We start from the raw sequence: 22,674 nt of genomic DNA, 5'->3' as shown, positions 1-22,674 counted from the left end.
CTCCTGTAGAGAAGCACTTGGTGCTACAAGCTAAGTGGAGAATACAGGTATGAATACAGGAGGTGATTAGGTGGTTGTATTTGTGAAATACTGAGGTCTGTGAAACACGCCTTACTTACTTCCTGCTCCTGTTTAGTTACTCACAAGGATGGCCCTCTGTGTATTTTCCAGGCATGAGTTCTCCATACAATCTAACTATATAGTTACAGCAGTAGCTTCTACACCTCTCAGTAAGTCATAAATACGATCACCAATACTAACACACACACAGTTTGCTCACACCACTCACTGGCAGTACCTGAAGTCCCGGACAACCCTGGAGCTACAAGGAGATAAATGCTGGAATCAGATCAATTAAAAGTCGGAAGAGAAGTGCACGTTGCTCTCCCTCTCCACCCAAAGCATTCTGGCAGGTGATCTGAAGACATAAGTAATGACAAACTCCAGTCAGTAGTGTAGACTGAGCGGACTTGACAGAGATTACTAGCTATTCCCTTGCTGTCTCACTGCCTGGTTGCAGTAATGATAGTGAGAGAGAAATAAAAGGCCCAGCAAATGGACCAGGAGTGTGTTTTCTTTCTATTCTTGTTGCAGGCCAGCATACCCCACTTAATTTGCTGTCTGTGTGTGAAAGGATCCTATGTGAATATGATTTGGGAAACTGTGCTGTGAAGTTTCCTGAAAATAAACTTAGGTGTACTATTCATACTAACAGATGTGCTTAAATTTTAAAGAGTTGCTATTCAGAAATTGATTTGTAGCTTGGTGAGTTCTACACTGTTGCCTTGTGAAACTGGGAAAAGAAAATAAGATTTATCTGAAAATACTCATCAGCAGAGAAATTTGCAGAATAAGCTCTAGAAAAATCAGTCATAGCTTTATACAAGCAGATGGAGCTCTAGTTAACGTGTTATCCTTCTTGGTCTATATGAGATGTTCATACATCATTCATGGACTTTTATGTCCCTCTTCAAGCACGGCCAGTGCCCTAGTTGGGTTCCCAGGACTTGTCTAAACTTAAACATTCAAGAAAATCAATCCAGATTAATTAAAAATATGATATAAATTTGAACCTTTTTCCTCTCTGTGCTTCATCCTGTACAGACACTATCATTTAGAATGGAAAAAGCATAAATTTTACTTTGCTGCTTTCACTTCTAAAAACCTTTCAGCTAAACTGAAATAAAACTGCTTACATTTCAAATAATGCTGTCTCTTAGAGATTTGACTCAGCTTAAAAGTAGCCATATTTCAATACAATTTGCCTCAGAGTCCTTACGTAGTTAAATCTGTGTGTCAGTGTTACCCAAATTTTCCAGCTACCCATGCAGTTTATCTCACCCCTGTAGCAGACCTTTTGGTTCTAGAAATGCAAACCTAAATATTTGCCATGAATATATATATATATAATTGTGCTCAGTGCTTTCTCACACAGGCATAGAATTTGTTAGTGAAATATGCCCAGCAATCATTCAAAAAACAAACAAACAAAACAAAACAAAACAAAAACTTGACTCCAGTTTGCAAGGGAAAATTAAAATCTTTCCAGAAGTCTGTGTGAGATAATTCCCATCTGAGCCTCAGTTTGGAAATCTTGTGTCTTGCCACTTCACCCCATTCTTTCTTTTTGTATTGCAAACAGTAACACTGTTCCAGACTGTTCTCCTGTGTTACAATGCAGAGCAAGTCAATGAAAGGCAGTGTGTTCTGACAGCTTGGAGAGCTGCGTGGTTCCAATTCCAAGTTAAAACCTCTGTCCCTGTCTTTTGAAATACTCAGTTTGTGGACTGCAAGAGGCAGAATGTCGGAGCAAGACAGCTAGGAAGTTGGATCACTAGAGCATTACACTTAAGCTGATAAGATCCATATCTCTAAGTGTAATCACACCTGTAGTCCTTCTGAAATTCTGCCATCATTTAACATGTTAGCTTATGTCAGTACTTTTTTTTTTTTTTTTTTTTTTTTTTTCTATAAGCAGCCCCGCCTAATGATTTGATCAGAGAAGCAAAGGAAGCATAGAAAAACTCTGTGTGTGTGTGTGTGTGTGATATGCAATAGCCTCTAAAAAGAAATGGGTTACGTTTAGCAATAAGTGTGTTTCTGTCATCTTCAGATGTGTACAGTGCAGGTACAAGAGCTTACAGTAATGGTATATTATATCTTCAAGATGAGTTAGTTATAGAAATAAGTCTGAAAAGTCTGAAATGCGCTTGTGTATAAAAGGCTGAACAGAGTGAAGTCTTGGGAAGTACCTGAGGTGTGCTTAGTCCTAAATAGATAACTGCATGTACAGTCCATGGTGAAAAGAAGATCAGAAGATTCCAGCCCTTTCAGAGAACATTAATGTTCCCTGACATTCCCTGACAGCTAAGCCAGCATGAATTCATCCGCATTGGAGCTGTATTTCATCTCACTACTGTTGTCTAAAGGCAAACACAATACCCCAGACAATGTGAGCTCGCTGCCTCCAGTATACAACAAAGGACTTTGAATTCTTTTTGTCCCCAGTCATCAATACTGGGTCTAAAAGGAAAACAGAGAAAGCCACTGTATATAATTTTGTTTTCATCAATACTGCATTTCTATTGAAAACAGCGATCAAAAATGTTTGCTGCTTCCTGCAAAGCAGAATGTAAGTAGGAAATATTTATTGATTTACTTTGTGATTTTTTTTTTCTTTAAGTAAGAGGCAAAAGAAGAAAAAGATTGAAAAAGTTAGCTTTGGAAGTGAGCAGCAGATATGTACAAGAAGATACCTATTGTGAAGGTACAGGAATAGCTGGATAATTATTATCATCTGCGAACTAAATGTAAATGAATAACACAGTCACCACACTGCAGAAGATCACAACGTTTACAGCTGACCAAGTTACACACATACTGGTACAACATGTAGTGCTAAACATACCATTCATTCCTTCTTTGGATTTTTTCCTGAGGACGTTAGGCTTACAAAATCTCTCTCTCTCTCTCTCTCTCTCTCTCCTTCCTTTCCTTCCCCCTTCCTTTCCTCCCTCCTTCCTTCCCTCCTTTTCTCCCTGCTTCTCTTCCTTCCTCTCTCTGTCCATCTGGTCCATCTCTCTTTTTCTTGTATTTTGACAGCTATCTCCCCGACCATAATAAATTTTGAATACATTACTTGAATTTCATTGCAGCTGGCTGAAGGAGGTAAGTTTCATGTGTAAGTTTGCTACTTTATACCTCACACAGTCCTGTGCAGAGCAGAGACTCACATCTCTGTCTTGCTGAACAAAAGCCTTCATCATACCCAGAAGAGGCGCCTGCAAGGATAATCAGCACATGAAGCTCAAAATCAACTGGACCTAAGTGTGCACATACACACACACACGCCATTGCCTACAGCAGAAACATGAACAAGCAGGGCTTGCTGTGTGGGAGGAAAGCTAATGAATGCACGCTCAGGGGGGGACAAGGAACATGAGACAGGAGCTAAGGGCATTACAGAAAGTGACGCACAGAGCACAAATGACACATCCATCATAAACCAGGGCTCTCAATTCAACTGCCCCCCAAGGCCATGAATTTCTGCCCTTTTTCTGCACAATTATCAGTGAGACAATTCTCACCGCACGCCTTTTTGCCAATTAAAACTTGAAGGCCTGTCCTGTTGTTGCAGCAGATGAGTGGTTTCAGAAGTAACTACTTGTGCACATTTCAGGTTGCATTCAGGTTACTACTGTGGGAGTGTTCACGTCCCCAGAGGCTCATTTCTGCTCTCCAGGCCCCTCGCTGTTGTGCTGACATAGTCATTTGGCAGGGTGGGCTGACGAGAAAAAGATACAGGTAAGAAATAATCCATCAGAACAAAAGGTTTATTTTTCAGCCAGACCAGTCTCCCTTATGCTAGCAGGCAGCAGGGGACAGACAGCACTATGACAAGGATGAGCAGTCAGAGATGACAGACTTCATTAGAACATGCTACTGCCCCAGAATTAGTGGTGACTTTTATCCTTCAGCCTTTCAGATCTAACAGGAGCTGTTTTACAGGAATAAACCTTTGAGGGTGGATTTTTTTATTTTTATTTTTCCAAAAAGCAGGCAACTGAGCAAGCTAGCAGCAGAAAAGACTGTAAAGAAAGGCTCCACACACAAATACAATTACCTAAACATTTATCCATGAAGAAAAGGCCTTGTGGCCCATTCCTGTTATTTTGCTACTGCCAAATCGTTCTGCTAGCTGAAACCCCATCTGAAATGTAATGCTGGGTGCAATGTGACATGTGTTTCTGCTGATGTCACTCAATAGCTCTCCCACACACATGCTGTCACAGGAGGGAATAAATATTTTTTTGTTTCTCACAAATTCTGCAATTCTCATCCTGCTAAGAGCACATTAATGGCCTTCCCAGGGATGTATAACTCTCTTTCTCACCCCCCTACTCTCACGTGCCCTTTTGCCTCTGTTCTGTGCCAGGATCTGTCATGTTTGCAGTGCACCAACTGCAAACTGGCCTGATGACATTGAAGTGGAAGGTGAAGTATGAATCACTGTCATTGAAGAGTGGCAGGCAGAGAAAGAGATGGGGATAAAAGAAGGATTTGGGAAAACAAATAATCTGAAAAATGTCTTCTATTGACCCTCCTTGCTATTTCATGTATTAACATGCATCTGGGCAAGTGCCTCAAATTTTGCTGGCAGAGCAAGTCACTACAGCAACCAAAGCCTGATGCTACAATGCTCGTAGTACGAGTGTTACTGCACCTTTGGCTTTTTGCCCCTTCACCCACACGGTCTCCACAATAAAAAGCCTTTCAGCTTTTGCCAGCCATATGAAGTGAGGCCCATAGGCACCCCTAACCAAACTGCTCATTAGGGGGAACGATAATAAGCTGATTAATTAAATAAAACTAACAAAAAAGTACATCGCGCTAGAAGCATCCAACCAGAGGACTGAGCTCCAGCAAAATGCAAGCTGTGCTTAACTGGGGAGCCAATATTACAGTGAAGGACAGAAAACTTCCTCGGTGGCACGTTTGAGGCATCTGCAGCTATTTCCAGCATCACGGGCACAGTGTGAAGGCTGTGCACAACAGGACTGCGAGGAGAAGCGGGGCGCGATGCCATGCTGCCTCCTCTCCCATCCATTTTTTTATTTTATTTTATTTTTTCTCCTTTTTTCTCCTCTCTCCCTCGAAGCCCGGCAGCCTGACTCGGCCAAAAGCCTGGGCGAGGGGCCGGGGGGCTCGAAGAACGAGGAGGAACCGAGATGGGGACCGGGGCTGCGCCGCACGGGCGGCGGCCGTGCCGCAGAGGCGGGGTCCGAGCTCCGCACCCAGCTCCCCGGGGCAGGGCTCCGGGCAGGGTTTGGGCAGCCGCAGAGGACGACGCAGCTCCGGCAGCGGCCAGGGTAACATTTATTTCCCCTCTCCTTGCGAGAGCAGCAGGAGGAGGGGACCCCCGCCGCGGGGCAGCTCCCCCCTCCCCCTCCCCGGGCACTTCGGCTTTCCGTTCACACGCCTTGCCTCGCCGCTTCGCTTCGCCCCCACTGCCGTCCTTCCCCTCTTTCCGAGCATCTCTGTGCCGGCGCAGTCACATGTTTGGGCTCAGATGCCTTTAATCCCACCCTCACTTGCCCGAGAGGGAGGAGAAGAGGCAGGAAGGAATTAAAAAAAAAAAAAAAGAAAGAAAGAAAGAAAAATTGCGGGAGCGAAGTGAGCAACAAGCGGAGCGGCGGGGAGCGGGGCCGGACGGCTGCCCCGGGCGGGGGCAGGGTAATTAATGAATTAATTAATTGGTCGGTCCTCGTCACGATGCCTTTTGCTGCTGGAGAGCGGGTGTGGGGGGGGTGTCGCGGAGGTGTCGCCCCGCGCAAGTGCCGCGCATCCCGGGGGCAGCGCGCAGGGGGATGCGCGGCCGGAGGGGAGGGCTCGGGGTGGCCGGAGACCCCCTGAAAAGTGTCCTTCCCCCCCCAGGGAAAGAGTGGGGGGTGGGAGGCACCAAAAACCGGCACCGTGTTACGGAAACAAGAAGAAAAAAAAAATAGCCAGCTTCCTTCCTGTGGTGGGTGTCAGCTAAAGGAGCCCTCGGCATTAAGTTTATTTTGGGGCAACAATCAGGGCGAGGGGGGGTCGGGACGGGGCGCGCTGGGGTGCCGTCGGTGCGTTTTGGTGCTGAGGGCAGGGAGCTGGTGGGGGGGCTCAGCTCCGCTTATCCAACGCCCCCTCCACTGTGACCATCCCAGTAAGGTAACTGCGGTAATCCCAGTGCTTTGCGGGTCACCTTGTGCTGCTACCTGGCAGCTCTCCCTACAGGGAAGGGGGGCAGCTAGGAAAACTTAAGGGTTGAAGCCATGGGCACCTAAAAGCATAGGTTTTGGAAGAAATGTGCAGCCGAGCTGGCGGTGCAGCAAAACGTGAAGTCACACCGGTGTGAACTGCAGGTTCACAGGCTTGCTTGATCTCATGCAGCTGCTGAGAAAACTGCTTCATGTACACCCAATGGCTGCCGTAAAGACACACCAGGTTCAGCAAGCACAAAAACCAGAACTACCCTGCTGCCCATGTGAAATGTGCTGCTTTCTGGCCAGCCCAACAAGGGCAGTGCTAATTATATAACAGAATATTTTCCAGCTTCTGTATTTAGCCCATTTTCTTCCTGTGGCGATCAGAAACAGCGCTTTTCCAGAACCGGGACATCACCCTTAGCGTGCCTTTCAGGAAAAGCAGCCTGGTTTATACATGGGGAGAGGAGGGGAAAAATGCCAAATCCCTCGGTGTCAAGTGAATACAGAGGAAAAGGCTGTAGTATTTTTAACATTAGTAGATGATGTCTTCCTGAAAAGAGAAGTGATGTTTATCAGAATGACTAAACAGTTTTGCTTTCAAACACCAGTCAGAATCAAAATGTCGTGGTAGTCACCTGGTACAGTTTTGCATTTTCATTGTTACACAGATGTGTCCCAACAGGAAACCTGCAGCCTTATCAGCAAAGGCCTTTGCACGCAGAAGTAGTCTCACATTTCCTTATTACCGGGTTTTTATTCTTTGCAGTCATAAATGAAGAACAGCAAAGCTGCAGCGTTCTCTGAGTGGTGCAGCCACCGCCACATCCATTTGCTTTTCTTTCCCCCCCCGGTCTGTGTCCATACACCCACATCCCCAGCCCTGCCCAAATCCCAGGTATCGGGGATCTGTCTATCCATCTAACCGGCTCTTCCAGGCACTGTGAAATGTGGCTGGTTTCCTAGCAAGCCCCAGGGGTGCAACTGTGCATAGAAATTGCACAGAAAAGCTGTGGGGGATGAGCTATTCCCCAGTGGCTGCGGTGGGATATCTCATTCCTGCTCCTTCTGGACAGACTTCTCCAGGACTGAGAATTCTCCTTGCTGATCTGTTCAGGTTGTTTTCATTTGCAAGGAGCTGCTGTTACTTCAGAATGCCATATTTAGCGGCTGCTTTTTTAATAGTTATCTTAGATAGGTTACCTGTGTGGGTTACCAACGTGATTAAAATATAAAATACCACTTGTGTGCAACAACAAAACCAGACTGATCTCTTACATTTCTGGGAAAAACAGATTCCCTCTTGCCTTTTATATGTGTAGGCTGAGGATCCACTATGGTAGAAATTGACTCTTGTTGTATTTGTGTTCAGTATCTTGCGTGCAGAGGCCCTGGTCTCATTTTAATAAAAGACTGTGACATACAACGAGTTAAAATTAAAAATACTTGTAGCACCTTTGGTACTCAAATAATATTTAGCTTTGAGATTCCAAGAACTGATAGCAAAAGGTAGTAGCTGGTGTTGTTATTAGCAGCAGCTTTGTTTGATACCATTTCTTTTTTAACAAGTAGGAGTGTAAATTTTCTGATAAAGCACAAGTGGGCTGAAACCAAAAGCCATTTCTCGGATTTTGGAGGGCGCCAGGCAGGTCTCTGTGACAAAACACAACAGTTTTTATGCAGATTATCAAATCCTTTAACAACGTGGGGGGTTTGTTTGTTTGTTTTGTTTCATTTTGTTTTACCTCTGTCACAGAAGAAAATGTAAATTTAGATGGACATAGATTGCATAATTAATTTTAAAGCCACAGGAAAGTTTGGTGCCATCTTCTAAAATACAGTTCCTCACAAAACCTCTTGCCTTAAGCCTCTGTGTGAAGCTATTATTTTGCAGAACTCACTTCTCCAGGCTGCTTTTCACTCCCACTTGCTCTTAGTATTGACTGATGTTGCTGCTCAATAGCAACCGGGGAATACATTTCTTTCCCGTGACTTTGCACAGCACCAAGGTGGCCAGCTGAAAGTCAGCAGGTGTTGAAAATGGGCACTCTTCAGCTTTGTATGGCAAAGGAAAATTAACGTAACTAAGAAGGAAGAGAAGAGCTGGGGCAATAGTTAATTAAAATACATTCAGTTCATAGCCTGGTTCACTGATGTTCCACAGTTTTACTATCTTAATTCAAGGAGTATGGAGAAAGTGTTTTCCAGCTGCCACACACATATACCTCATCTTGTAGTTCAGCTGCTTCTCAACTGAAGTCCCTGGACTTCCAGGGATTTCTGAACATGTGAAGTTAACTACAATTAGTAGAGAAGAGCTAGCCAGCTGATCAGCAAACATACCTTCAAGACAGAATTCCAGAGTTTTTGAGGTTTATCAACAGCATAGAGTTACAAACCACTGCCTGTAGATCAGAATATATATATAATTAATAATTTATAATAATAATAATACAATATAATAATAGATTATTTAATAATAATTTATATACTTAATAATTCCAGCTTTTTGGACCAAACAAGTTTTACTGTTCTTTGGCAGGCTCTGGGGAATGGCAGGTCAGAAAAGATTTCTGCCCTTGATTTCTACCTCTCATGCCATATAAGTCCTGCATGGATTAAAACAAACAAAAAAAAGTTTTCAGAGAGAACAGAGAAGTCACATGTATCACCAGTAAGCATGCTCTTTGCCATAGCAAGGATGAAAGCTTAATGAAACAGCCTGGCTTATTTGACAACCATTGTGTTAAAGAAGAAACACAAGCAGAACCTTTAATGACTTCCACAGCAAACGGCCGCTTCATTATAAATTTGTGTTTTTTTACTGGCTATTAGCCATTCTGGCCAACTGTTGGCACTAGCACGCTCTACGTTTGTCTACAAACAACATAATGGCAACTGCCTTAAGCAGTGCTTGATAGAAGACATAAGAGATATATTTGGTACCTGCCAATAAATACTAAGAACAACTGCTGAGTTCCTTCCATTAGCATTCTGCTAATGTTTTCAGTAGCACAGCTCTGGCCAAGTTGGTTTGTAATTTCTAGGGAGCCCAGCTCCCAGTTTTGTATTTAAATACAATGGTCAGATCTGCAAACACTTGGCTTCTACTTGACACTGCTGTTTTCAATGCAAGCCTGAACACATTGAAGAAACATTATCTGGCAACTGACTTACTGAAAACTGTCAGAAAACAGGGAAAGAACTGTTGCATGATGAATTGCAGATGAGAAAAGCTGGCCATCTGGTCCAGCGATACAGATCAGCTGGTGGTAGGGACCTTGCTTTTCAGAAGATGCGAGTATCCATACAGCATTGTGAGCTGACAGCATGAATGTATGAAGCAGAAGGAGATTTCTGTGGCTCTTTATGACTTTGCAGAGCTTGAATCAGCTTCCCTCAGATTCAAGTGGGACTGTTTGCTGGTGCACTAACAATGCCATCCTCAAGACAAAGCTCTTGTCTCTGCCAGAGGAAGTCAATCGATAGAGTCTTGGTTAGAGAGGGTGCAGGGAGGCTGGGGAATAGAGGCGTTTTTTTGCTCAAAGGTTTCATCTGGGGATGCCTCCATGGGAAGAACACAAAAAACAAAGCTATAGCTTTGTATGGGCACTGCTCCTACTACCACAGTGGCCAAGGTGGGGACTTGAACCACAAACAACGTTACTGTCCCTGTTTCACATGGCAAGGACGCCGTGGCATCAGAGAGCGTGATTTCATTACAGCTGCTCCATATGTTAGAAAAGCCCTGTTTTTTTCCATTGACAATAATCGGTTAGGCAAAGGATCATTTAAGATGTAATCATGCAGGAGTAATTATGGCCTTATCTCACAGAGGAGGCAGCAGAGGACGGAGATGCCCTCTCTTGCCTCAGCAATCCAGGAGCCTCCTAGAATTTCTCAGCTCTGAGACACGTGGGAGGCTTTGTTCCAGGAATACCTGCCCTCAGGACACCTTGAAGAGGAGTTTGGAGTAGGCAGAAAATCAGCTTTCTCTTTTAAATCACCAGAACACGTGACAGTATTCTGTGTCCCAAAGAGGAAATTGAGCATTTTTCTACTTTTCCTCAGTGTATGCAAAGGTAGCATTTCCCTGAGCAGTACAATTCAGCCAAGTAATTAGGAGGCTAATGAAGATGGAGATGTAGATTTTTGACGTGAATCAGGTGTTGCTGGAGGGAATCTGCATCATCAGGATCTAAATAAAAAATAAAAATAAAAATAAAAATAAAAATAAAAATAAAAATAAAAATAAAAATAAAAATAAAAATAAAAATAAAAATAAAAATAAAAATAAAAATAAAAAAACCCAAAGCTTTGTATCACCACAGCTGTAAGTGATGGCTTAGTTCTACACAGAGCAGGTATAAAAATGTCTTCCCCTGCAAGCATTCACATGGCTGTGAAGTAACTATTCGTGAGTCATGCAGTTTGTTTTTAAAACACTGTGAAACCCCATTCCAATTTCTTTCTTTTCATCTCACACCTCATTTTGATGTCTGAAATGCCACTTGAAAAAGAACAAGCCCTGTAAAATGGTGAAAAGAAAGGAAGTGACAGAACTGACAGCTTCTGAAAACAGAATAGCTTTGGTAAACCCGGAACCATCCTAGTGGTTAGAAAACAGCCTGATGAGAAACTCTGGTCTCAAGTCCTGCATGTAAGATCAAATGTTATCTCTGTGAAAGCAAGAGTTTGTTTTCTCAACCTGGAGCTCCTGGTTCCCAGTGTTACAGCCAAGAAGTGGAGAGGAGGCCAATGCAGTGTCCCCCTTCTTTTCTAAATCTTTCATCACGTTTTTTTGCATGAACTAGAGTAGTCAGCCTGTCTTAATATGGTCTTGGCCATCGTTAGTCTACTTGGCCATTCTGCTACCCAGTGAAAGCACCCTTTTCCTCTGGAGGTCAGCTACCATTTGGCATGGCAGCTGGTGTGCATGCTAGCAGCCTAGGCGGCAGAGGAAGTTTGGAGGAGAGGCACAAGTGCTTGTTAGATGGTTGCTTTCCTCAGGTTGCAAAACCAGTGCAAGTCCCTCAGGAAGATTGTGAATTTTGTTACTGTGGAGGCGAAGCAAAGCCAGGTTCAGCTGGGAAGGCTGGTGAATAGGGACAACCCAGCAAGGTGCCTGGCTGCTTCACCTTGTGTCAGGAGCCCGGAGCCAGGCAGGGGAAGTCTCAGGGATGGGGGAGGACCAGCTGGGGCAGCAGATTTGGGGAGCCCTCCGGCACCTGGCCAGCACCATCCTGTGCTGCCACTGATCCTGCCCCTGGGGCAGCTGTGGAGGAGCAGGACCCCAGGCGAGTTGCTCAGTGGTTCATAGGAGAGGCTGAAGCCTATGGAGCTCAGGCAGCTGCTCCCAGTGCTGCAGTGAGGATGCAAGATCCTCTTTTTTGTGTGAGAAAAAAAAAAAAAAAAAAAAAAAAAAAGAGGGCTCCTGCTTGGGTGAGGGTTATTAATGAACGAATGTATATCCCAGAACTCACAGAGCTCACCACAGGCTCACAGCTCCCATAGCGCAGATCGCCGGCAGAGCTGGCAGATGAAAAGTCAGTTTCTTTACCACCTGGGAACTAAACTATCTTTTAGCTCTTCTTCATCTCCTTTGTATTTTCCCACTGTGGTCCTCACTTTCACATTTGGAGCCTGACTTAGTCACAGTGCCAACATTACTGCTTACATCACGAGGAGGCTTAAAAGTGTGCCAGTGTGAGTTGGGACTTGTAGTTGTGTGTTCCCTTAGCATTTGCTATTGGTTAGCAGAAAAAGAGAACAGGAACAGCCCTGGGTTTTGGATGAATTAGTGAATTTAAATGTGAGATTTTACATCTGATGGATTTCAGGTTTGCATACTGTGGATCATGATGGCTTGGATCCAGTGGCTGAAATGCAACCATCACCTTTAAGGCCTTTACAAGGTCCACTGGTGCGATACAATACACTGTGTATGAAACAGGATTGTGTAATCAGGAAGAAAAAAAAAAATCACCCTATGGGAATACAACTGTAGTTTCCCATGCATCGATGTGCAGATTTCTTATTTGGTATCTTTACTCACACGAATCTTTGAAATCTTGTGTTTTCATGACTCATGAGATAGCACAACACTGATGTCACAATCTATCCATCAACTATTTAAAGTGTCACAGTATGAAGGAGCTGGTCTCTGACAAAGATTTAGAGTAAATCTCATATATTATCCATTAATCTTAGTAAAAGGCCTTTGATATAAGATCACCAGGTTGCCATAGAGCAATAGGAAGTAGTTCTCTTAATAGTGAATGTGCCAAATCTGTGATTCCAGTAATGAAAGCAGTTCTGAAGTAGTCCCAGATTCAGACACCATGTACTGTTCTGAGTCATTCCTTCCTTAAGAAGCGTTTGGACTATGCACCTAGTCATATGGCTTGAATTTTTGGGCAGACCTGTGTGATGCCAGGAGTTGGACTCGATGATCCTTATGGGTCCCTTCCAAGTTGGGATATTCTATGATTCTGTGATTCTATGTGGTGGCCCTTTTTTCTGAGATAGAGTAGAAATGTCATGGCACTGATTTCTTTCCATCCACACATCATTCCTCAGGATGCTTCAGAAAACAGGATAGAAGGAAAAAGGGTAACATTTTGGTCTGGGAGCACTATTTAATGGTTAGAACATCGTGAAGGCAGAAGGTTAAAAATGGGAGAAACTCTCCACTGAATGGGGGACGGAGTCAGTCTTCTGGGGAGCATGAATAACTCATTTCATAAGGGGAGGGAGTGGAAAATAAAAAGGAAAGGCAAACGGCAGATTAAAAAGGGAAATTACTGGATCAAGATAATTTATATGAACAGCCTAAATGCCACAGTTTTTTTTTTGTAAGCCTGGCAGTTAGTTGTCCATAGCAGCCCAAGGAAGCAGAACAGAAAAGCAGAAATGGCAAAATCTCATTTCTGTGAAGGTGGGTGCTTGCTTGAAGTGTGTGCGCATATGTGCATATAAACATATACAAATGCTGCAGATTCAAATGAAAGGCATAAGCTTTTAAGTTATAAATATGAGTAAATGGCTCAATTGCAAGTTGTTAATCCTGCTACCATGTATTTCACAGGGTCTAGGCAGGAGGAGACATCTGAGACACATTACACCTAGTGTACACATGCCTGTAGTGAAGTAAATTGGTATGTTTGTTATCTAACTTCACACTCTGTGGAGTAAAGTATAAACACATGCACGCTTTTGGAAGGGTGTGAGCGACAGAAGGGAAGCATGTGTCACTCCACAGAGGTAAAAGTTTGTCTTTCAAATGTGTGCTAGGCAGAGATACCAGAGATCTGGCTTTGGTTATTGGCTGTGACCCAAATTTTACTGTGTCACTGTGACCAAAGAAGGGTATCTCTGTTTTTAACATGAAGTTCTTTGTCTTTAACAGAAAAGGATTTCCTTGTCCAAACCTCCTGCACCCCTGTTGCCTGTTTGTTATACATTTCAAGCACAGTAACAAACACAGCAAAGTCCTATCTCAGCTAACTCAGGCTGGAGCTCCAATGTGCTGAAAAGGCTGTGGGGCACATTGCAGGTAACCAAGTTTGGCTCATATTTCCTCGGCCTTCTGCAACATTTTTGTGATGCCCCCAGCGCAAAGGACTCCTCAGCAGTCTTTTCTTTTGGCCTACTCGGTGACTAGCCTCAGCTTTCCATTTTCTTGACTCGTGGTCTTCCCACTCTGACTGTTCCTATTTCACTAACCACCATTTTTCTTCCTCTCTAGGAAGAAAAACTTTGTCAGCCACTGCTGCAGTGATGTCTTGCAATCCAGAGAAGATGCAGTGGACGTGAAGGAGAGAGGGCATGAATAGAGCAGGAGTGCCCCCCTTCTGCAGCAGCAATGTTACACCATGCCTGGCAGCTCTATGGGAGGTGGTGCCGCTGGTCCAGCCCTTTCGTCCACCTCCTCACGCTGACTGTAGTGACATTCGGTGTGCTGGCTCCTTTGATTTGCCACCGGCTCCTCCACTCCTATTTTTATTTGCGGCGCTGGCACCTGAATCCCATGAGCCAGGAGTTCCTGAAGCAGAACCAGCAGGAGGGCCAGGCTGCCCTCCATTACTTTGAGAAGCTGCAGATATCAAACATCTCCAAGACCTCTGCCAGCGAGACCTTCCGGCCCTTGTTGCTGGTCACCATTATCACTGTGCAGAGGAGGAATGATTTCCACTATGTCTTGCAGGTGGCCTCCCGCTTCCACCACCTCCTCCAGCAATGTGGTGCACGCTGCCAGCACCACCGTGTCCTCCTCTGTAACGTGGAGTCAGACCCCAGCCGCCACCAGGACGTCAGGCTGCTGAGCAGCTTCTTTCCAATGGTCAGTCGTGACAGAACTGGGGAGGACCCTGACCCTGCACTGAACCAGTTTGAGAAGGAGAAGCAGGACTATGTCTTCTGCCTTGAGCAGTCGCTCTTGGCGTATAACCCAGAATACGTCCTGGTAGTGGAAGATGATGCTGTGCCAGAGGACGAGATATTCCCAGTCTTGCAGCACCTCTTGTTGACCCGATTCTCCAAACCGTACCTCAGAGATGCACTCTACTTCAAGCTCTACCATCCTGAGAGGCTTCAGCACTATGTCAACCCCGAGCCCATGCGAATCCTGGAGTGGCTGGGCCTGGGCATGTTTCTGGGGCCTGTGCTGAACTGCGGGTACTCCTGGGCAACTGGTCGCCCAGGCCTGAGCTGGCCCATCGTCTTGTTCTTTGCTTTGTACAGCATGGCTTTGTCAGAGCTGGTGGGACGGCACTACTTGCTGGAGCTGCGTCGGCTGGCCCCCACGCTGTATAATGTCGTGCCTGTCACTGAGTGCTGCACGCCTGCCATGCTCTTCTCTGCTCCTTCTGCCCAACGTGCCTTAGGTTACCTGAAGGGGCTGCACTGCCGACAGGGTTTTGCAAAGGACATCGCCCTCTACTCGCTGCTGAGCACGAAGGGGGAGAATGCCTATGTGGTGGAACCCAACCTGGTCCGGCACGTGGGAATGTATTCCAGCCTTCGGCTAAACGACAACCCCAAACTGCTGTGATGGGTTCATGCCTGTTGTGACACAAAGCCCTGAGAGCCTTGCCTCTGGGCTGAGAGGTGCCGTGCAAGTTCAGATGCTGTGCCACTCACGACAAACATCAAGTGTCTTCAAGTGGCCAAAGAACACCTCTATTGCACAAAAAAAAAAATAAATAATCATGTACACGGGGACCTTATTTAATACATACTTTGAACTAATCACCGTACACCTTGGGGAGGGAAGTAGAGGCTTTCAGCTGAGAGTGTGGATTATCTGCTCTCCATCATTCTTAGTAAAAAGCTCTCACAACAGTATAAACAACTATACTGCATACTCTCCACTGGTGACAGAAATCTTCAATTTAGGGCAGCAGCAATGTTGGACAAAGTGAATGTTTCAAATTCAACCTAGTGAGGAGGAAGAGCCTTTATTTGTCCATCCTCACTAAGGTCCAATGTGTGACCTTTCTGCTTCAAAGCTGGGTTTTTGAGCAGACCTTTCAGAGGTAGCATGGTTATAATGAGAACTTTCCCTGAAATTTCACGTAGATTCCAGAAGTTTTACTAAGCCTCTATTTCTTACTGTCTCACCCTACAGATCCTGTCCGTACCTCCACCATTCCCACTCCTTTTTCTTGGAACAGAGGCTCCTGAAAGCTTAAGTCTCTGCTTCTTCGTTAAAGGTCAACTCTGACAGTAGGAATAGGAAAATGTAATGATAGCCATTAGTCACAAATGCACACTCTCATGGATACATTTCCAGATGTTATAAATAATACAGGGTGACTGACATGTTGCTTGGTATCACCGCTAGCTGTAGTAGATCCAGGTCATTAAAAGAGGCCTTATCAGTTGCTGATTGGACTTAGACATTCAACATGAATTTACCTTGACTTCCTATCAGCACAAAGTCAAAGGGGAGATTACATCAGCTGCCACGGTGCAGGATCCTTTATTTCATTTTGGAGCTATAATTCCCAGCTCTGCTCAAATGGTTCGTTCACTGTTCCTGGCAACAAACAAAATGTCCATAAGCAGCAAAGCTGGCTGCTCCTAAAACCAAGCAACAGTACCACAATGGATCAGGGTGCCACTCTTACACCAACCCACTAACTTACTGTGGTTGTTGGGCATTCAGGATGGGTATTTTGTACCCCAGCTGTGAGCACAGTTAAATATAAAACTGTGGGGGTGGCAGAAATCTCATAAAAGATCAAAACTCTTACTTAAATGTTTCTGTCTGAAAATAACACACCTGGACTTCAGTGAGCTTTGAATCAAATTCACTTCCTGGTGGAGTTCAGTTGAACTATATTTGAAACCATCTTCCTAGATTCAGAAGGAACCAAGTACAATATTTTCACGGAGTTTTGATGGGATTATTTGTGTTAAGTATTGTTTGTTTCTTTATTTTTGGTGAAGGAAGAGCTCTACTTTGAATTTTACTTCCCCCAGTCTCTTCTGGGTGAGTTAAGCCTTTAGCTTTTAACAAGTCTCGTTGCAGGTTGGAAAGGCATACAGCTCCTGAAAGATGAAACTAAAGAAAATATTTGCAGACCTCCAGCCGTCAGTCCACGATGGGTGCTGAGCACACAAAACACGTGCATAATGCAAGCTAGCCAGTGAGGAACGGCCTCACCGCCCTGAGCAGTGCATGCTCAGGCACGTGAACTTTGCTGTCTCACTAGATCAGCTGGGACACTTTGATGACATCTTTGGAAATCAGTTGGGAGTAAGGGTTGCTTGTGGATTTCATGTCATTCCAACGGCAAAACATTTCTTCTGTCAGAAGGCGAAGGAAAAATTGCACAGGCAGAACTAAGCCATTAATCTTTATGCACTGAAAACCCCAAAGATATCAAAGCGGTCACACAACCACCAGCGGCAGGTGGGCAAACCTGTTCTCAGGCTTCTTGATAACATGGCAGGATTTGATGGCAGGATTTGAGTGTCACTGTCTATTTATTCCACTAAGTGCCTGCACCTGCAAATACAAGTTGTTTGCTTATGCTCCTTCAGCTGTGAATGTTTCAATGTGCTGTGCTTTGTCTTCACTCTTTTTTTATCTTTGTACTGTACAAATCCAGAACAATGCCCTGTTTTTTTTGTGAGGGCCCACTTGTTATCACAGTGAAAATCTCACAGTAAGGTACAGTAAGTGGGATAGGGAAAGGAAAAAGGAGGGAAGGAAAAGGAAGAAAGGAACATTAGAACAGAAACCAAGTGACCATATGGAGTTAATAAATGTTTTGATGTGGGAAATGATTAATCTGTTTGTCTTCATGTTATTTTTTATTTTATTTTTTATTTATTTTTTTTTTTCCAGTAATTCATAATCTGTCCTCCAGAAGTCAATAATTTCACTGAGCCTCAAATCTGAAAATTGAGAACATGAACTTGAAGCATCCCTTCTAAATTAGGAAACAATTTTCAGGGCAAAAGAGCCATGGGAAGTTGGCTAGGAAAAACATTTGCAAACAACATTTAGAGGGGCTACAGCTTTACCTTGACAATGAGGGAATTCATGATAAGCCTATCATCAGGAAAGAGACCCCTTCTGCAAGGAATGGGCTAACAGAGTTTTCTGGTCTTTCTGAAGTTATTACCTTAAGTACTCAATTCACCTTTAAAACAGAGGTGGGTCTTCTCACTGAGCCAGCTGGGAGATTCTTCCGAGTCATTCAGGTACTTAGTGCCCACCATGACATGGTGACAGCTCGGACAAACATGCTCTCTGCTGCTTCTGAACTCTGCAAAGTGTATATATAGTTTTTTGTTAATGTTTTCTTAGCTACACGTTTTATTAAAAATGACAAGCCAGAGAATTATACTTTGCCCTTGGAACAAAAATGGGTGGTTAGTTATTAATGTGGTTTTGTTCCACGGTTTGGGCTACAAATTCAATTTTGGCTACACATGCAGTTTCAAACACACAAATCTTTTACCTCTCTTTAGCATTAAGAGAGTGGAGCTGAGCTACCATATCTCACGCTATGTTAAGTTCAAGGGTTCATGGCTAGCATAAACTCCTTGAAACACAGCCTTGAGATTGTTCTTACATTCAAAAAAAATCAGGCTGAAAATTCTGAGACTATTTTTCAATGCAGCAGCTATTGTTTGCACAAGAGGATTCTTGCTTGACAGGACAGACAGCAGTACTCAAAACGCAGGGAAAATTATTCAATTAAACAAAAAACTACCTCTGTTTCCAAAGCATATCCAACATAAGCATGATTCCAGGCAGAAAATAAAGTATAAATTGATAGGTCTTTCTTACACTAGAAGCCCAAGCAGATTTTCTAACTGTAACAGATACCAAAATCTTACTGAGAAGGCACTAAATTGAAGAGAGAAGGAAAAATACTTCCTCTAAGTTGTGAGGAATTGTGAATAGCCAGATTGGATATTTCAAGAGCAGTATATCTGGATGCAGGGTGTTTTTGTTTGAAATCTAGAGTTTTTTTCTAAAGATATTTGCAAGCAAACTTTCTACAAAATAAACAATGTTTCTCTTAAAACTCCATTGTCTCTTCTTTCTCTATGTCACTGTTGGTTTTCCTGACTGGCAGGTCCATCTCCTTTCTTGCTGTATTTGATGGAAGAAAGATACTTCTCTGTTTGACCAATTCATGCATATGCACAGACATAATAACTTGTCCCTGAATCCTAGGATAATTCAGGTTGAAAAGGACCTCTGAAGGTCTCTGGTCCAGCTCCCTACTCAAGAGATCTTGATCTACACCAGGTTGCTCATGCCCTTCTCCAATCAAGTACTGGGGGAATCTGAGATAAAATCTAAGGACCTGAGATAAAACCAAACTTGAAGTGTTGGTGTTTATCTTTTGGTATAATTTTGTATAGTAAGGCTACATATTTCACAAAATAAAAAAGGGAATTTTGTGTGGGAGCAACTGTAGTTACAAATGCACTGGCAGTTTCTCTTGAGCAGTTGAATTTCTTTTCGTGTATTTCCACACCAGCTTTATAGATGTTGTATCCAAATTCAGCAGATGCTAGGGTGCAGCATATGGTTCTGAATAATTTTCAGTATAACATACATCTGCCAAAACTGCATATGGAGATAGGCACTCTGTTGTCTGTGCTTCTTTGCTTCATGTGTCTCTCCATTTCCCCAAACCGCCTCCTGTCCTGACAGCTCATGCTTTCAGTTCTCCCCACCAGTCAGTTTATTCGTGCATCTCCAGGCAAAGAGACAGGAAGGTCCATTTCCAAGGCTTTGTCCTGCAGGGAAAGCTATGAAAGCCACATTCCCAGCTGTGTAGCTACTCATGATTCTTAAGTGTGGATGAAGAACAATAGTGTTGTATTTTCTTGCACTGTTACTGAGCCTCTGGCCAGCTATGCATTTTTCAGGGCCCATTTTCTCGTTTAATTTCAGTCATGGTGCGCAATGTGCCTCCTGCACTATAGAAACCACAATTAATTCTAATGGGCTTTTCAGCATATAAGTCCACTTCAGACATCTGGTGTACTTGCTGTATTTTGCAAACTTTGTATCAACATCATCAAGCAGCACGTTTAAGTGTGCTTTTTGTGGACTATGTGCCACTTAGATGAACTGTTAATAAACAGGTAAGTGTCCCACTCTAGCAGCCAGTTATTTACCTACTTTCTTTTAAAAAACAAAATGTCAGCAGAAAGGCACAGAGACCAGTGTCATTACTACATTTTTATTCACATCCTGTGCTTTACAAGTGGAAGAAGACATGCAACAGCTATTTTGCACAGTCCAGAAATGTCACCACTGACAGCCTGATTTGAAGTTGTATCCTCCTTTGCTGTCAGCAGCACTGGAATCATTACAAACATTTGTGTTTTGATAATAATCGCCGTACGTGCTCGCCTGTATTTCACTCCGAGTCATGGTGTTTGCTGCAGCCCGGTTTTAAGCCAGAAGACTGAAGAGCGAGCAGACCCTCCCTGTGCAATCTTCTCAGTGCACATGTGGGCTCACGCCACTCCTGCCCAGCACCCATGCACACGTGTCTGTAGACACGGCTGAATACTGCAGAGCTAGAAATACAGGTGGTTTCTCTCAGCGGGGCTAAAGGCCAGGCTCTCTGCATCGGGGGTTAGGAGGAGAGGTGAATGAGGAAAACAAACCACTTAATAAACAATACCTCTGATTAGATAGGGATGAACAAGCTGGACTTTGAGACAGTTAAGCAAGACTGCAGAGTACAGAAAACAGGAAACATCCAGCACGGCGCAGAGAGGTGAAGAGGAGGCAGAATCCACTCTGCCCAAGTCTGTCCTGATTAGACTTTAACCCCATCACGCAGGCAGCACTCACTTGGGGCACACAGAGGCAGGTGTTTTTCATGTGGATGAATATTATGCTCAGACATTCTTCCAACTTTTTTCCACCCGTTGGTTTTTTCCATCTCATTTCAAATCTTTTCACAGGCCTGATCATGCACACAAGTTTTGATAAGATTAATACCACGTCATTTATTGAAGTGCAGAGGAAAGCTTTTACTTTTTTATGTTTTTGATTTTTCACTTGACGGTCAATTATGTAATCTCTGAAATTGCTTCATCCATTTCTTTCTTCTGTGTCTTTCTCAGGGGTATTAAAATTTGTCTTTCTTCTCTCTTCACATTTACTTATTATTTCCATTTTGAAAGCATGTTAATATGAGGGCAAAATCAGTATCAGAATGATGCTGGTAGAAACACATTAGCAACCTGAAGAACTGTATGCAATTCTAATTTTTTTACCTGATGTCTTTAAACCAGGCTTTCCATTAAACCAGGCTTTCCCAGGACTTTAAAGTACTTCATCTATCAACATGCTTCACTTAAAACCTCGATGCCGAATTGACAGATCCTTTGACAGCAAGGATAATACAGGCATATCACAAGGACATCTATTAAATTATCTTCTGCTACAAAAATCCAATATTTGCAGATGACATATTGGGCATAGGCAAACTCAAGAAAGCAAAACCACAAATTAAAACCCATATAATAACCCAAGCCACCTGTAAAGATGGATTTTGATGGTCTTTAAAATTCTTTAACGTACTGAATAGTTCTGTAAACTTTTGCATTGGTGATTTCAGACTGAAAAATCAACATTAGCAAAACCTTCAAGCCATTCAAATATAAAATTCACTTATGTTATGCTGCATTTGTGAGAGAGGAAATGCTAGACACTTGTGTTTTAACATCATCCGTGGAGGGTGACAACACAACTGACTAAGGATGCTATAAAAGGGCACCTGTTTCAGTCCATTACCTAGCCACCTTGTCACAAAGTTGTTATCTGTACCCTCTTAACACTCACCTGCATGCCTGTCTTTGCCTCCTGCCTCCAGTTTTCCTGAAGCCCTCAGATCTTCCCAACCTATGTCCTTATACATCTGAAGACATTTCCCACCAGGGCTTCAGTTCTCCTCCCAGTCTCCATCCACCACTGGTCTCCCAGTCTTACTGTATTGCAATGCGAGTTTTGAAAGTCTTGCTGTCCATGGCCACAAATCCAATCTCTTTTGAAGCAGCTGTAGGCACCTCTACCACAGGTGTTCATGCCAGCAGACATCCACCTTGCTAGCCACGGCCCTGTGGCAGCATTATGTTACTCTGAATAAAGCTAGAGCAAACAAACAAACAACAGAAATCCCAAACAAGTTAGGTGACTAGAAAGCTGAAAGAGATGGCAATACCATGAGTTCAAAAAAACAATTTAATGGAACACATTTACATCTTGGCTAATGCACTAATTTTGCTGTAGAAGCGTTAGTGCAGGCAATGATTTTGTTTATTGGGAAGGTTAGTTTCTGGTTTGAATGTAAGTATGCTGCATTCCCCTCACCATGCAAGCCTATTCCTCTTACTATCTATGGAGATATGATACCACTATAACTTAATCTTTGGTGTATCCCCAAACTATGATTACAGAGCTCTGATGATGACAAAACCTACTCTTTTCCAGTAAGTGTCTTTTAAATGTCAACCCACTATTAATTTCTGCAGATGGTTTCATGGTTCTGCATGTTAACAGTACTGAATCTTACTTACAGGGACATTACCTAGAGTGATCACTCATTCCACATGAAAAGGCTCCCATTCCTAAAATAAGTGAAGAAGTCAGCCATAATGTTCTCTCACTTCCTTCCCCCCTCAGTGCTCAAAATCTCTGCTAGGACCTGTGATCCTAGCGCTACAAGGGCTTGATTTTCTCTCAGAAGAAATAGAAAGCCACAAACTGGTCACTTCCCATATGGAAATATATATATATATATATAGTTCTGAAAGAATTAAGAATGCAAAGTGAGTTGCATGGGATTACCTAAAGTGTTTTCCAAATATCAGAAAACATTTTTTTTTCATGAAGACTCTACCCCAGCTTTTCTCTAAAAGACAGCCAGTCCATATC

The 22,674-nt window shown here is 43.5% G+C and overlaps 1 protein-coding gene and 1 long non-coding RNA gene across 7 annotated transcripts in view; one reads left to right on the top strand and one right to left on the bottom strand.

Moving 5' to 3' along the window:
* Positions 1-4,972: 4,972 nt before the first annotated feature.
* Positions 4,973-20,251, top strand: PGAP4 (post-GPI attachment to proteins GalNAc transferase 4). 5 transcript variants are annotated; one of them, XM_084503948.1, is made up of 3 exons: positions 5,297-5,369; positions 13,651-13,797; positions 13,990-20,251. In XM_084503948.1, exon 3 carries the CDS (start codon positions 14,107-14,109, stop codon positions 15,292-15,294), a length of 1,188 nt encoding a protein of 395 aa, XP_084360074.1. In that variant the 5' UTR covers positions 5,297-5,369; positions 13,651-13,797; positions 13,990-14,106; the 3' UTR covers positions 15,295-20,251. The 5 variants fall into 5 exon arrangements, with proteins under 5 accessions (XP_084360072.1, XP_084360074.1, XP_084360075.1 ...); XM_084503949.1 differs by lacking the exon at positions 5,297-5,369 and adding an exon at positions 5,381-5,733; XM_084503950.1 differs by lacking the exon at positions 5,297-5,369 and adding an exon at positions 5,381-5,756.
* The window catches only part of LOC311427017, a 10,640-nt gene continuing 7,913 nt past the window's right edge, over positions 19,948-22,674 (bottom strand). Inside the window, exons 3-4 of one of the 2 annotated variants that reach the window (XR_014687172.1) lie at positions 21,583-21,888; positions 19,948-20,701 (exon numbers count right to left, since the gene is read on the bottom strand). This is a non-coding gene — a long non-coding RNA (uncharacterized lncRNA). Of the gene's footprint in view, positions 21,889-22,674 lie in introns of both variants that reach the window. The other variant, XR_014687173.1, reaches the window with a different exon arrangement.

This window comes from Aythya ferina, assembly GCF_964211825.1.
Source record: "Aythya ferina genome assembly, chromosome: Z".
Lineage (NCBI taxonomy): Eukaryota > Metazoa > Chordata > Aves > Anseriformes > Anatidae > Aythya > Aythya ferina.
Note: the sequence above shows the minus strand (reverse complement) of the source record. Positions and strands in the feature narration are given on the sequence as shown.